The sequence below is a fragment of the Heptranchias perlo genome, chromosome 10 (genome assembly GCF_035084215.1).
Source record: "Heptranchias perlo isolate sHepPer1 chromosome 10, sHepPer1.hap1, whole genome shotgun sequence".
Taxonomy (NCBI): Eukaryota; Metazoa; Chordata; class Chondrichthyes; order Hexanchiformes; family Hexanchidae; genus Heptranchias; species Heptranchias perlo.
The window spans coordinates 26,447,979-26,461,648 of record NC_090334.1 but is presented as its reverse complement, the minus strand read 5'-3'; the positions used below and the strand labels follow the sequence as shown (position 1 = coordinate 26,461,648).

Here is a 13,670-nt window from a genome sequence, read left to right as displayed (position 1 = left end):
CAGTGGTGAAGATTGTCCCACAGTGCTGTTAGGTAGGGAGTTCCAGGATTTTGACCCAGCGATGATGAAGGAACGGCGATATATTTCCAAGTCGGGATGGTGTGTGACTTGGAGGGGAACGTGCAGGTGGTGTTGTTCCCATGTGCCTGCTGCCCTTGTCCTTCTAGGTGGTAGAGGTCGCGAATGTGGGAGGTGCTGTTGAAGAAGCCTTGGTGAGTTGCTGCAGTGCATCCTGTGGATGGTACACACTGCAGCCACAGCGCGCCAATGGTGAAGGGAGTGAATGTTTAGTGTGGTGGAAGGAGTGCCAATCAAGCGGGCTGCTTTGTCCTGGATGGTGTCGAACTTCTTGAGTGTTGTTGGAGCTGCACTCATCCAGGCAAGTGGAGAGTATTCTATCACACTCCTGACTTGTGCCTCGTAGATGGTGGAAAGGTTTTGGGGAGTCAGGAGGTGAGTCACTCGCCGCAGAATACCCATCCTCTGACCTGCTCTTGTAGCCGCAGTATTTATGTGGCTGGTCCAGTTAAGTTTCTGGTCAATGGTGACCCCCAGGATGTTGAAGGTGGGGGATTCGGTGATGGTAATGCTGTTGAATGTCAAGGGGAGGTGATTAGAGTCTCTCTTGTTGGAGATGGTCATTGCCTGGCGCGAATGCTACTTGCCACTTATCAGCCCAAGCCTGGATGTTGTCCAGGTCTTGCTGCATGCGGGCACGGACTGCTTCATTATCTGAGGGGTTGCGAATGGAACTGAACACTGTGCAATCATCAGCGAACATCCCTATTTCTGACCTTATGATGGAGGGAAGGTCATTGATGAAGCAGCTGAAGATGGTTGGGCCGAGGACACTGCCCTGAGGAACTCCTGCAGCAATGTCCTGGGGCTGAGATGATTGGCCTCCAACAACCACTACCATCTTCCTTTTGTGCTAGGTATGACTCCAGCCACTGGAGAGTTTTCCCCCTGATTCCCATTGACTTCAATTTTACTTGGGCTCCTTGGTGCCACACTCGGTCAAATGCTGCCTTGATGTCAAGGGTAGTAACGCTCACCTTACCTCTGGTATTCAGTTCTTTTGTCCATGTTTGGACCAAGGCTGTAATGAGGTCTGGAGCCGAGTGGTCCTGGCGGAACCCAAACTGAGCATCGATGAGTGGGTTATTGGTGAGTAAGTGCCGCTTGATAGCACTGTCAACGACACCTTCCATCACATTGCTGATGATTGAGAGTAGACTGATGGGGTGGTAATTGGCCGTATTGGATTTGTCCTGCTTTTTGTGGACAGGACATACCTGGACAATTTTCCACATTGTCGGGTAGATGCCAGTGTTGTAGCTGTACTGGAACAGTTTGGATGGAGGCGCGGCTCGTTCTGGAGCACAAGTCTTCAGCACTACAGCCGGGATGTTGTTGGGGCCCATAGCCTTTGCTGTATCCAGTGCACTCGGCCGTTTCTTGAAATCACGTGGAGTGAAATATTAACATGAAGATCAGAGTAGTGATCAATAAGCAGGAAGTTTTTGGTAATGCCTGTCTTCTAAGTTATCTTTATATAGAATGGAATGAAATGCTAAAATCAGTTTCTCTCATCTGTTATCCTTTTGTAGTGTCAAGCGCTGTAATTGTTACATGATTTGGGGAGGAGATGTTGTCGGCAGCTCACGGGGATCAAGCAGCAGTAGTGCTGATCTAGAAATTGGCTGTTTCATTGATCTAGCAACAGGCCTCTTAACATTCACAGCAAATGGAAAAGATCTCAGTACCCATTACCAGGTAAAATAGTTGGCTTGTTGAACGCTGAGTTTCAGAAATGCTGTCTGTTTTACAGAACTTTAACGATCCGGTTAAAGTCTATAGAGTTCTTCTTTATTTTCTGCTAACAGGAGAACATACTGAAGCATGTCATATTTGAAAAGGTTTATTAAAAATTCTCAAGTTTATTAAATATAATACTAATAGGTGGGTATGTTAAAATGGAAGGTGGAAGCAAGAAAATGCCATTTATTCCAGCTGACTCATCCTATTACAGTATTTAAGCCCTGTGCAGAACCCGGTCAGAACATTTTCTTCTCCCTCCTGCCTTGGTGTGAAGCCTTTATTCATCCACTGCCCGTTGAAAAGGAATCTGTCTATTTTTCTTTGAATTTTTCAACCAAATCCACATTCACTACACTATAGGTTAACAACTTGGAGGACATAGTATTATAGCAAATACATAGAATCATAGAATCATAGAAGTTTACAACATGGAAACAGGCCCTTCGGCCCAACATGTCCATGTCGCCCAGTTTATACCACTAAGCTAGTCCCAATTGCCTGCACTTGGCCCATATCCCTCTATACCCATCTTACCCATGTAACTGTCCAAATGCTTTTTAAAGACAAAATTGTACCCGCCTTTACTATTGCCTCTGGCAGCTCGTTCCAGACACTCACCACCCTTTGAGTGAAAAAATTGCCCCTCTGGACCCTTTTGTATCTCTCCCCTCTCACCTTAAATCTATGTCCCCTCGTTATAGACTCCCCCACCTTTGGGAAAAGATTTTGATTATCTACCTTATCTATGCCCCTCATTATTTTATAGACTTCTATAAGATCACCCCTAAACCTCCTACTCTCCAGGGAAAAAAGTCCCAGTCTATCTAACCTCTCCCTATAAGTCAAACCATCAAGTCCCGGTAGCATCCTAGTAAATCTTTTCTGCACTCTTTCTAGTTTAATAATATCCTTTCTATAATAGGGTGACCAGAACTGTACACAGTATTCCAAGTGTGGCCTTACTAATGTCTTGTACAACTTCAACAAGACATCCCAACTCCTGTATTCAATGTTCTGACCAATGAAACCAAGCATGCCGAATGCCTTCTTCACCACCCTATCCACCTGTGACTCCACTTTCAAGGAGCTATGAACCTGTACTCCTAGATCTCTTTGTTCTATAACTCTCCCCAATGCCCTACCATTAACGGAGTAGGTCCTGGTCTGATTCGATCTACCAAAATGCATCACCTCACATTTATCTAAATTAAACTCCATCTGCCATTCATCGGCCCACTGGCCCAATTTATCAAGATCCCGTTGCAATCCTAGATAACCTTCTTCACTGTCCACAATGCCACCAATCTTGGTGTCATCTGCAAACTTACTAACCATTCCTCCTAAATTCTCATCCAAATCATTAATATAAATAACAAATAACAGCGGACCCAGCACCGATCCCTGAGGCACACCGCTGGTCACAGGCCTCCATTCTGAAAAACAACCCTCTACAACCACCCTCTGTCTTCTGTCGTCAAGCCAATTTTGTATCCAATTGGCTACCTCACCTTGGATCCCATGAGATTTAACCTTACGTAACAGCCTACCATGCGGTACATCACGGGAGGAGGCCATTCAGCCCATCGTGCCTGTGCCAGTTCTTTGAAAGAGCTATCCAATTAGTCCTATTCCCCTGCTGTTACCCCATGGCACTGTAAATTTTTTGCCTTCAAGTGTTTATTTAATTGCCTTTTGAAAGTTAGTATTGAATCTGCTTCCACTACCCTTTCAGGCAGTGCATTCCAGATCATTACAACTCACTGTGTAAAAAAATGTTTAGCATATAGAAATAGGAGGGCTCCAGCCAGTCAGGCTAGTGTAATCGTACTTTTGTTTGTCACTGATTAAAAATGCCTGTCCCATACTAAGGTTATTTAATAAGAAGGCCAAAAGTTTAAAAAAATCACATTCACTTTCAATGCTAGCTGTAAACTATGAATCAGATTTCAGATGTGCTTTAGCTCCCTCTAACCTTCTACAAAAATATGCTTCAACCCTAATCTAACCCAGTTACACCACATTGACACTTTTCCTCCAGTGATCCTGATCCAGACTGCTTAATCAGTGCAAATTATAGCTAGATTGTCAATATCTAAGCACTTTATCAAAGATCTTTTCACTTATGACATTCTACAACCATCAGAGAGGAGACATTCACCCACTGTGTTTAGACAAAACATCACCCTGTCCCTCAAATAGTTTATTTTATTTTTATTTTTTTAAAATCTGAAAGTGTTTAAGGATTATACAAAAAATACTATTTGTTTATCTGTGACTTTTTTTCAGCTTGAACCGAGCACAAAGTTATTCCCAGCTGTCTTTATGCAGGCCACGAGTCCAAACCTGATCCAGTTTGAACTTGGAAAATTAAAGGTATATGTTTTTAAGCTACTGCTCAAATATATAAATAGGTCTTGAGTGTCTGAGTGCTGGAATGCAGTAGAACAGGGAGATTCTAATGAAGAGGGGATTGGTAAAGTGACTCCTAGAATACAAACTTTCACTCCAGCTCAGGGAACAATAAAGCACCTACCTGTAAGCTAGAGTGCAGTGCCATTTGACAAGTCAATGTAGAAGTAATGATGGGGTTGTTTTTATAGAACCCCAATCGCTGTATTTAATGGGCGAAGTGATACAAGATGAAAGAAGATTTGCCAGAGAGATCAGCTGCCATGAGACCTGGACTGGCTGCACTGCCATTATGCCACCAAGCGTATCTGCAGGCCCTGGCACACCTAACTGGCAATGATCGAGGGCAGCGTCCTCTACAGGCTAGGGGAGGTATATGCATAGCTGTACCATCTGCTGTGAGGAGACCTGCAGTGAAACTCCCACCATAGGGACAGGTAACATAGGAATAATCTGTTGTCTACAGATGTATCAAACAAGTGGCTAGTGCATTGGTGAGAAGAGTCAATACTTTTATCTCCTTTTCCACTAGGCCAGCAATGGGGCCATCACATCGCTGTGCAAATTCACTGCACCACTGGACTTCGCAAAGTACAGGGGGTCATTAATGGCAACCATGTAGCCATCTGGCAGCACACTCCTGCTGTTCTCGTGGTACCAACGCTTGCTCCGGAACCTCCCCTCTGCACTGTGACTCACCTTGTGCTCCCTCCTCAAGGGCACTCCCTACATTCTCCAATATATGTGTAGTTGTGCTTGTGCTTACCAACAGTGAAAGTGGCACAGGGTGCTGTGAGCTGCTGTCTTGTCCTAGGCAACTTGTAGGCCTACAATGTCAGAGCTTGAACATATGTTAGAAGGCTGGCTCCAAGAACCACTTTCAAACAGAGTTTCCATGACAAGCTATTGTGTGTGATGTTTGGCTGTATGGTTGTGTACATGCATGGGTTTGAATGAGTGACTGGGAAGGGACAACAAGACATTTCAAGAACAGAATTGTCCTGGCCTTGAGCTCAGGGAAGACCTCTGTCTCCAGCTTCACCTATTCTTCAATACTCTTACAGGCAATGATGTCTGGGTCGGCCTCCTGAAAGGGAGTTACGTGTTAGTAATTTCTGCACACTCCTCCAGTTGGGTCTGTTCCCTTGTATTATGTGCTATCTTGTCCTGTAAGCAGAGTAGTAGTCCTGAGATGTAAGTTAAAGGAGAACATGCACAGAAACAGGTAATTACACAACCTGAAACCCATCTGTGTGTCAGTAACGACCAGATATCTTGCAGTTAGTTTGTGTTACAATAATTTGCTGAGAGAAACCTATTAAGATGTCTGTATGCATAATTAGAAAAAAATCAAAAATGCTTCCCGCACACTTGCCTTCTCTTTTAAATTTGCAGTGATGTTTGCTATGTATGCTGGGATTAGTAGCCTGATTACATGTTCAACCTTTGAGCCCAATGATTAGACTATGGTGGCTCAGTGAGGGTAGGTTTAGGGTAATTCTGTTTTATGACTGTCAGATACTGTGAAACTGCCTTGTACTGTCTTAGACCAAGGTATCTGAATCATTTACTGAGTCTTATTAGTGATTTAAAAATGTTTAATTTTCTAGGAAAACAAACACAATTGGTCAGATTATTTGAAAATCCTCATTAAAAATACAGTCTCATTACTGGTGCTAAATTGGTGCTGATGATAAACATTACTAAAACTCTATGTACTGGAAGGAGGAATTTTAACTTTATACAGTCTTGTTACATGTCTTTTCATAGGGCTCTATTAATATGTAAATTATGATGTAAAGCATCTTCCAGAACACTGCAGCCTTTGTGTGAATGAGAGACTTTTGGCCTGTTTAGCCCAAGTCTTTTAGATTAGAAATACAGTCAATGTCATTAAAAATGTTGCGTGACTAAAAAGGTGATCTTTGTATGCTGAAAGGTTTATAAAGTAATGTTTTGGATCAAAGTGGTAAATAATCCTCCTAGTTTTTCTCATAATAGAAGAAGCACGGTTTAATCGATATATTCACATTGATCTTACTGTACATTAAAAGGCTGTTTATGATTTATCTTCTGGTACAGAACGCTATGCCTCTGTCTGCGGCTATATTTAAAAGTGAAGAAAAGAATCCTATTCCACAGTGTCCGCCTCGACTTGACGTTCAGATGATCACTCCTGTTCAGTGGAGTAGAATGCCCAATAACTTCCTCAATGTAGAGACAGCACGGATTAGTGATCACCATGGCTGGGTAGTGCAGACTCTTGAACCATTGCAGATGATAGCACTGCATATTCCTGAGGAGAATAGGTCAGTATACCTTGAACTGCTGAAGTCCCCACCACTTATAGCATCCCTGCTTATCCTGGACAGCCGCCTATATCGGATAAATGGCGCTAACCATTTGCCATCACCTTAGGCATCAATTACAAAGGCGCTGCTTAAAATAAATTAAGCATATCGACTATTTCATACAGTTCAGTGCATACCGACTTTTCAAAAGCCGACTTTTTTAATGGCTGCATTCAATCAACATCTCACTTTGCAACAGAAACAGGCGGACGATATGAATAGAACCCATACATTGTATCAGAGTTTGACCTGATCTCACATTAAACGTATCAGCTGATTGAAGCTGCCCCAAGTCTCCACTTTCCGACTGCCTCCTGTGGTTATTAACAATAAACAGTGTGAACAGCTGATGGAAACTTCAGGCAGCTTCAGTCAGCTGTTCGAACTGTTAACAACTATGGGAGGCAGTCGGAAAGTGGAGACTTCGGGCAGCTTCAAGACACATTTACACATGAGATCAGGTCAAACACTGCTGCAATGCCTTGGTTCATTCAGGTGGATTTACTGTTCACTGCGTATAGCGGGAAAATCGCTTTAGCACGAAACGCGCCTGCTCTATGCGGTGTGTGTGTCCATGAGTTTGCAGATGTTTTCTATTACCTGGTTAAAATCTGCATTGAAGTTTAAATAAAATGCTTTTAGAAACAATAAAAAGTCATGTCACTGCAATTAAAAACCAGTTGCAGTTTATATATAATCCTTTTTTTAAAAAAAAAATACAATTTAAATACATTTTACTAAACCCACACTGCAGTTAAGTCTGCTCACATGATTAAATTTAACAATGGTTAAACGTCCAAAGGTTCTGGTTCTTTCAAACCAATCTAATTTAGGTTGTAAGTTTATTTAATATTTGTAAATTAAAATTAGATGTTAGAAAAGATAGTGAAGAAATTTTCATAGTAAATTTATGATTAGACATCCCCCTTTCAAAATTATGAATATGAATTAACTACTTTATTTCTGGCTGCACCTTGTTATGCCAGTCACAAACAATGGATTTTTAAAGTACTTTCATTAAATTGGTAAGATAATGTGCTTATTTATTCCAATGATTGATCCATGTTAATTAGAGGTAACTTCTGGCATTTTTAACCAGTAAAATTTTGGACTCTTGTTATTACATATTTTATTACCTTTTGTTTATTAGTCATCAAAGTGAAAATTGATGACCTTCAAGAAGGGGTCATTACATTATTTCATATCCAGAAACATCACCAATTCCTTAATAATAAATAACATAGATCGTATACAATAGGGAGGTCCCCACATTACTCTGTAAGGTCCCTTAAACCTCAGTTATCAGAAGAGCATCCCCAACCTCATCAATGTAACTTCATCCATTTACAAAATATTATATCCTTCTTGATTATCTAGGTTAAGATATTGTGATGTCTAATTTTTGTTAACTAGGAAATGAATTACTCGAGCCCATTACAACCAGCTGGGATAGTTGAATGTTATATTATTCTTTGGCTCACATGTTTCCAAAAATATATTATTTGTCTGCTGCACCGTAATTTATTATCTTTATTGAACTTTTCAGGTGCTTAGATATTCTAGAGCTAGCTGAAAATCAAGACCTCATGAAATTCCATTACCACACACTAAAGCTCTACTGTGCCCTCTGTGCTGTGGGTAATAATCGTGTAGCCCATGCACTTTGCAGCCACATTGATCAAGCTCAACTGCTGTATACAATTGAGAACAAATATCTGCCAGGGCTTCTACGCAGTGGATTCTATGATCTCCTTATAAGTATTCACTTAGAATCAGCAAAAAAAGCCAGATTAATAATGAGCAATGAGTTCATCATTCCCGTAACTGATGAAACCAGGAGTATAACATTATTTCCAGACAAAAATCGGGCATATGGACTTCCTGGAGTTGGACTCAGCACCTGCTTAAGACCTCGATTAAACTTCTCATTGCCATGTTTTATTGACACCAACGAGGATAAACACCAATACAGCCCAAAGTTACCATTTGATATTCTTAAGGTCAAAGCAATTGAGATGCTCACAGAAGCTGTGACAGGTGGTGGACCGCACATTCGAGATTCTGTTGGAGGAAGCGTGGAGTTTCAATTTGTTCCTATTCTCAAGTTGATTAAGACCATGCTTATCACTGGCATGTTTGATGATAATGATGTCCAAAAAATCCTACTTCTGATTGACTCCGATTTGTTTGGTGAACACCAAGAGGAGACAGTGGAAGAGGACAAACCAGAAAAGGAGATGGTCACCAAAAATGAAGAAAAGGCTGTAGAGGCTGGTGAAGAAACAACACAAGCAACTCAGACACCTTTAAAAGGATTGCTGGAAAAGAGTTTGCCAGAGTCTGTTAAACTTCAGGTACAAAACTGTGTAGGAATCCAGTTGAATACCATTTCCTCCACCATGTGGCAATTTTATGCAACTGCATATTTAATTTTATATTCCACAACCTTCTATCACATTGATAGAAAGTTGGGAGAACTGAGCTATGCCCACAATAATTTATTACATAAAAGTACTCACCATTTACTACAGTGGTTTTCCTTGAAAGTTTAAGTTAAATGAAAGAAATGGTTACCTAATGGAACAGGGTTGGTACAAAATTTGTTAATTAAACAAAAGCATTGGTCATTTGATAATTGGATTGATCATTTAATTGAACATGTTTGCACAAATTTATAAATTTAATAAAAAGGGGTATTTAATACGATGCAGATTCCCATTAAATGCATTCCCCTAAATGCATTAATTAAATGCTGTGTTAATAAAGGATGAAATTGGTATAATAGTGAGAAATGATCTTGGCTCAGAAGATCAAGATGTCGAATCAATTTGGGTGGAGGTAAGAAATAGTAAGGGAAAGAAATCACTGGTGGGAATAGTATATAGGCCCCCTAACAGGAACTGTAGAGCAAAATATAAATCAGGAAATAAGGGGGGCTTGTAAAAGGTAATGCAATAATCATGGGCAATTTTAACTTTCACATAGATTGGACAAATCAAATTGGCAAAAATAGCCCTGAGGAGGAGTTCATAGAGTGTATCAGGGACTGTTTCTTAGACCAATACGTCGGGGAACCAACCAGGGAACAGGCCTTTCTCGATCCAGTAATGGGTAATGAAACAACATTAATTAATGATCTCAAAGAAAAGGATCCCTTGGGAAGCAGTGATCATAATATGATAGAATTTCACATCCAGTTTGAGAGCGAGGATCTTGGGTCTGAAACTACTGTATTAAACTTAAATAAGGGCAATTATAAAGGAATGAGGGCAGAATTGGCTAAAGTGAACTGGGTAAACAGATTAGATGGTATGATGGTGGATAGGCAGTGGCAAACATTTAAAAAGATATTTTATGACTCGCAACAAAAATATATCCCTGAGAGGAGGAAAGACCCCACAAAAAGGGTGAACCAACCATAGCTAACTAAGGAAGTCAAGGATGGTATCAGGTTAAAAGAAAAAGCATACAACATGGCAAAGATTACTGGAAAGCCTGAAGATTGGGAAAACATTAAAAACCAACAAAGGATGACTAAAAGAATAATGAACAGGGAGACAATAAATGATGAGAGTAAACTAGCAAGAAATATAAAAACTGACAGTAAAAGACTCTCCAAGTATATAAAAAGGAAGAGGGTAGCTAAAGTAAACATTAGTCCCTTAGAGGATGAGACTGGGGAAATAATAATGGAAAACAAGGAAATGGCAGAGGAATTGAACAGATATTTTGTATCTGTCTTCACAGTAGAAGACACTAATAACATACCAATAATAGTAGAAAATCAAGGGGCAAAGGGGAGGGAGGAACTAAAAACAATCACTATCACTAGAGAAAAAGTACAAGGTGAACTAATGGGTCCAAAGGCTGACAAGTCCCCTGGACCTGATGGCTTGCATCCGAGGGTCTTAAAGGAAGTGGCTACAGAGATAGTGGATGCATTGGTTGTAATCTTCCAGAATTCACTAGATTCTGGAAAGGTCCCAGCGGATTGGAAAACCGCAAACGTAACACTCCTATTCAAGAAGGGAGTGAGACAGAAAGCAGGTAACTATAGACCAGTTAGCCTAACATCTGTCATTGGGAAAATGCTAGAATCCATTATTAAGGAAGTAGTAGCAAGACATTTGGAGACTCATAATACAATCAAGGAGAGTCAACATGGTTTTATGAAGGGGAAAATCATGTCTGACAAATTTATTAGAGTTCTTTGAGGAAGTAACAGGCAGGGTGGATAAAGGGGAACCAATGGGTGCAGTATGTTTGGATTTCCAAAAGGCATTCGATAAGGTGCCACATAAAAGATTACTGCACAAGATAAGAGCTCATAGTGTTGGGAGTAATATACTGGCATGGATAGAGGATTGGCTAACTAACAGAAAACAAAGAGTCGGGATAAAAGGGTCATTTTCAAAATGGCAATCTGTAATTAGTGGAGTGCCGCAGGGCTTGGTGCTGGGGCCTCAACTATTTACAATATATATCAGTGACTTGGATGAAGGACCAGAGTGTCTTGTGGCCAAATTTGCTGATGATACAAAGATAGGTGGAAAAGCAAGTTGCGATGAGGACACAAGGTGTTTGCAAAGGGATATTGACAGGTTAAGCGAATGGGCAAAAATTTGGCAGACGGAATAGAATATGGGAAATATTGGCCTTTATTTCTAGGGGGATGGAGTATAAAAGCAGGGAAGTCATGCTACAACTGTACAGGGTGCTGGTGAGACCACACCTGGAGTACTGTGTACAGTTCTGGTGCCCTTATTTAAGGAAGGACATACTTGCATTGGAGTCAGTTCAGAGAAGGTTCACTAGGTTGATTCCGGGTATGGAAGGGTTTTCTTATGAGGAAAGATTGAACAGGTTGGGTCTATATGCATTGGAGTTTAGAACAATGAGAGGAGATCTTATTGAAACGTACAAGATTCTGAGGGGACTCGAGAGGGTAGATGCTGAGAGGATGTTACCCCTCTTGGGGGAATCTAAAACTAGGGGACATAGTCTCAGAATAAGGTGGAAATTAGGAGGAATTTCTTCTCCCAGAGGGTCGTGAATCTTTGGAATTCTTTACCCCAAAAGGCTGTGGAGGCTGAGTCATTGAATACATTCAAGGCTGAGTTAGACAAATTTTTGATCAGCAAAGGAATCAAAGGGCGGGAAAGTAGAGTTGATGTAAAAATCAGATCAGCCATGATCTCACTGAATGGCGGAGCAGGCTCAAGGGGCCAAATGGCCTACTCCTGCTGCTATCTCTTATGGTCTTATAAGAAGAAAATAGTCTTCAGCCAAAATTCAAACAAGAAGGGAAAATTGAACATGGCTGTATTAAAATTAATGAATTAAATAAAAGTAGCAAATTGAACTGAACTTTTCCAAAAATTATTATTAAATAACAATACAAATTTAGTAGAGATGGCCTAAAATGTATTATTTAAATAATGGTAGTAAATTGGCAAGGGCTAGTGCAAAATGTATTCATGAATTAATTACAGTGGCTGTGAATAAACTATAAACTCTGAAGGTGAATTACAGTAGAAATTAATTAATTTGGAGAAGGGTAGGAGAACCTGCACAAAGCAGGACAGAGAAGCACAGGAGTGGCAGAGAGCAGCTACAGTCTAGAAAAGGCAAAAGAAAGGCTAGAAATGGTGGAGGAATGGCAGAGCCCACAATTTGTGACACAGATGGCCAGGACATGTGAGGAAGGACAGAAGAGTTTGTGTACGGCCAAAGAAAGGGCAGCAGAGGAGTGCCAGGAGCAATGGAGAAAGACTGGGAAAGCATACTGAAAGCAGCATTGGACGGGAGCTGGGTAAGACCAAAGACTTGTGGTAACAAAGGTGGAGAATGGGAGTGGTGAACAGCAGAATTCAGGAGGCAACACCAGCTGGGCAGTAGAGCAGCCAAGGATAAATAAAACTAAAAACGAAAGAAAAGTACATAAAATTAAAAACGAAACTAACCTGTGAAAATGGTGTGAAAAAGAAAATGGTGGGCAGACCATCCTGATCGCTATATACTGACACCGTGCTGAAAGTATATGTACGTGGTCATTGGGTGAGAGAGGTTATGGGATTGGCTTCAATGCTCAAATGATCAAATAAACTGCTGATACTTGCTGTCTCAACTTACGTGAAGAATGGCAAGCCTCCTGGGGAGTAATCAGGAGGCAGCAAATGGCAGTGGCTTCATGGAACATGAACCTACTGTCCTCTCTCAAGATGACAGCATTCCTGTCCCACCCCGCCAGTGCCCTTGCTGTTGCCTGTCAGCTAGCCAGCCCACTCCCTGTAGAGTATTGAAACTTTATTATAGGAACATAGGAATAGGAGTAGGCCATTTAGCCCCTCGAGCCTGTTCCGCCATTCAACGAGATTATGGTTGGATCTGTGACCTAACTCTATAGACCCGCCTTAGCACCATATCCCTTAAATCCTTCAGTTAACAAAAATCTATCAATCTCAGACTTAAAATTAACAATTGAGTTAGCATCAGCTACCGTTTGCAGAAGAGAGTTCCAAACTTCTACCACCCTTTGCATGTAGAAGTGTTTCCTAACTTCGCTCCTGAAAGTTCTGGCTCTAATTTTTAGGCTATGTCCCCTCGTCCTAGTATTTTTTTTATATTCATTCATGGGATTTGGGCGCCGCTGGAAAGGCCGGCATTTATTGCCCATCCCTAATTGCCCTTGAGAAGATGGTGGTGAGCCGCCTTCTTGAACCGCTGCAGTCCGTGTGGTGAAGGTTCTCCCACAGTGCTGTTAGGAAGGGAGTTCCAGGATTTTGACCCAACGACGATGAAGTATTCCTCCAAAAACAGGTACAAATGCATTAGCAGCCAGAAGCAATAATCCAGCTATGAACCTGTAACTCCTGCATGATCCCTTTAAATAGCTCTGGTGGGGGGCGGCGGGGGGGGTCCTCCATGCTGTTTAAGACATGTTCAGCTGTGCGTTGGCCAGAGCGTGACATTCCAAAATTGCATCTGTCCCTTTAAATCAGCGTTGCACAGTGATCTACCGCATAAGAACATCTCCCTACTTTACATGCCGCCGGCATTAGTTAGATGCGCGTGCACAAACGTCTTTAC

At 41.3% G+C, this 13,670-nt stretch overlaps 1 protein-coding gene across 1 annotated transcript in view; it reads left to right on the top strand.

Moving 5' to 3' along the window:
- ryr3 (ryanodine receptor 3) overlaps positions 1-13,670 on the top strand; it is a 399,971-nt gene that overhangs the window by 169,094 nt on the left and 217,207 nt on the right. The window contains exons 32-35 of the mRNA XM_067991361.1: positions 1,611-1,776; positions 4,108-4,194; positions 6,313-6,539; positions 8,128-8,935. Coding sequence (XP_067847462.1) covers positions 1,611-1,776; positions 4,108-4,194; positions 6,313-6,539; positions 8,128-8,935 — 1,288 coding nt within the window. The remainder of the gene's footprint in view (positions 1-1,610; positions 1,777-4,107; positions 4,195-6,312; positions 6,540-8,127; positions 8,936-13,670) is intronic.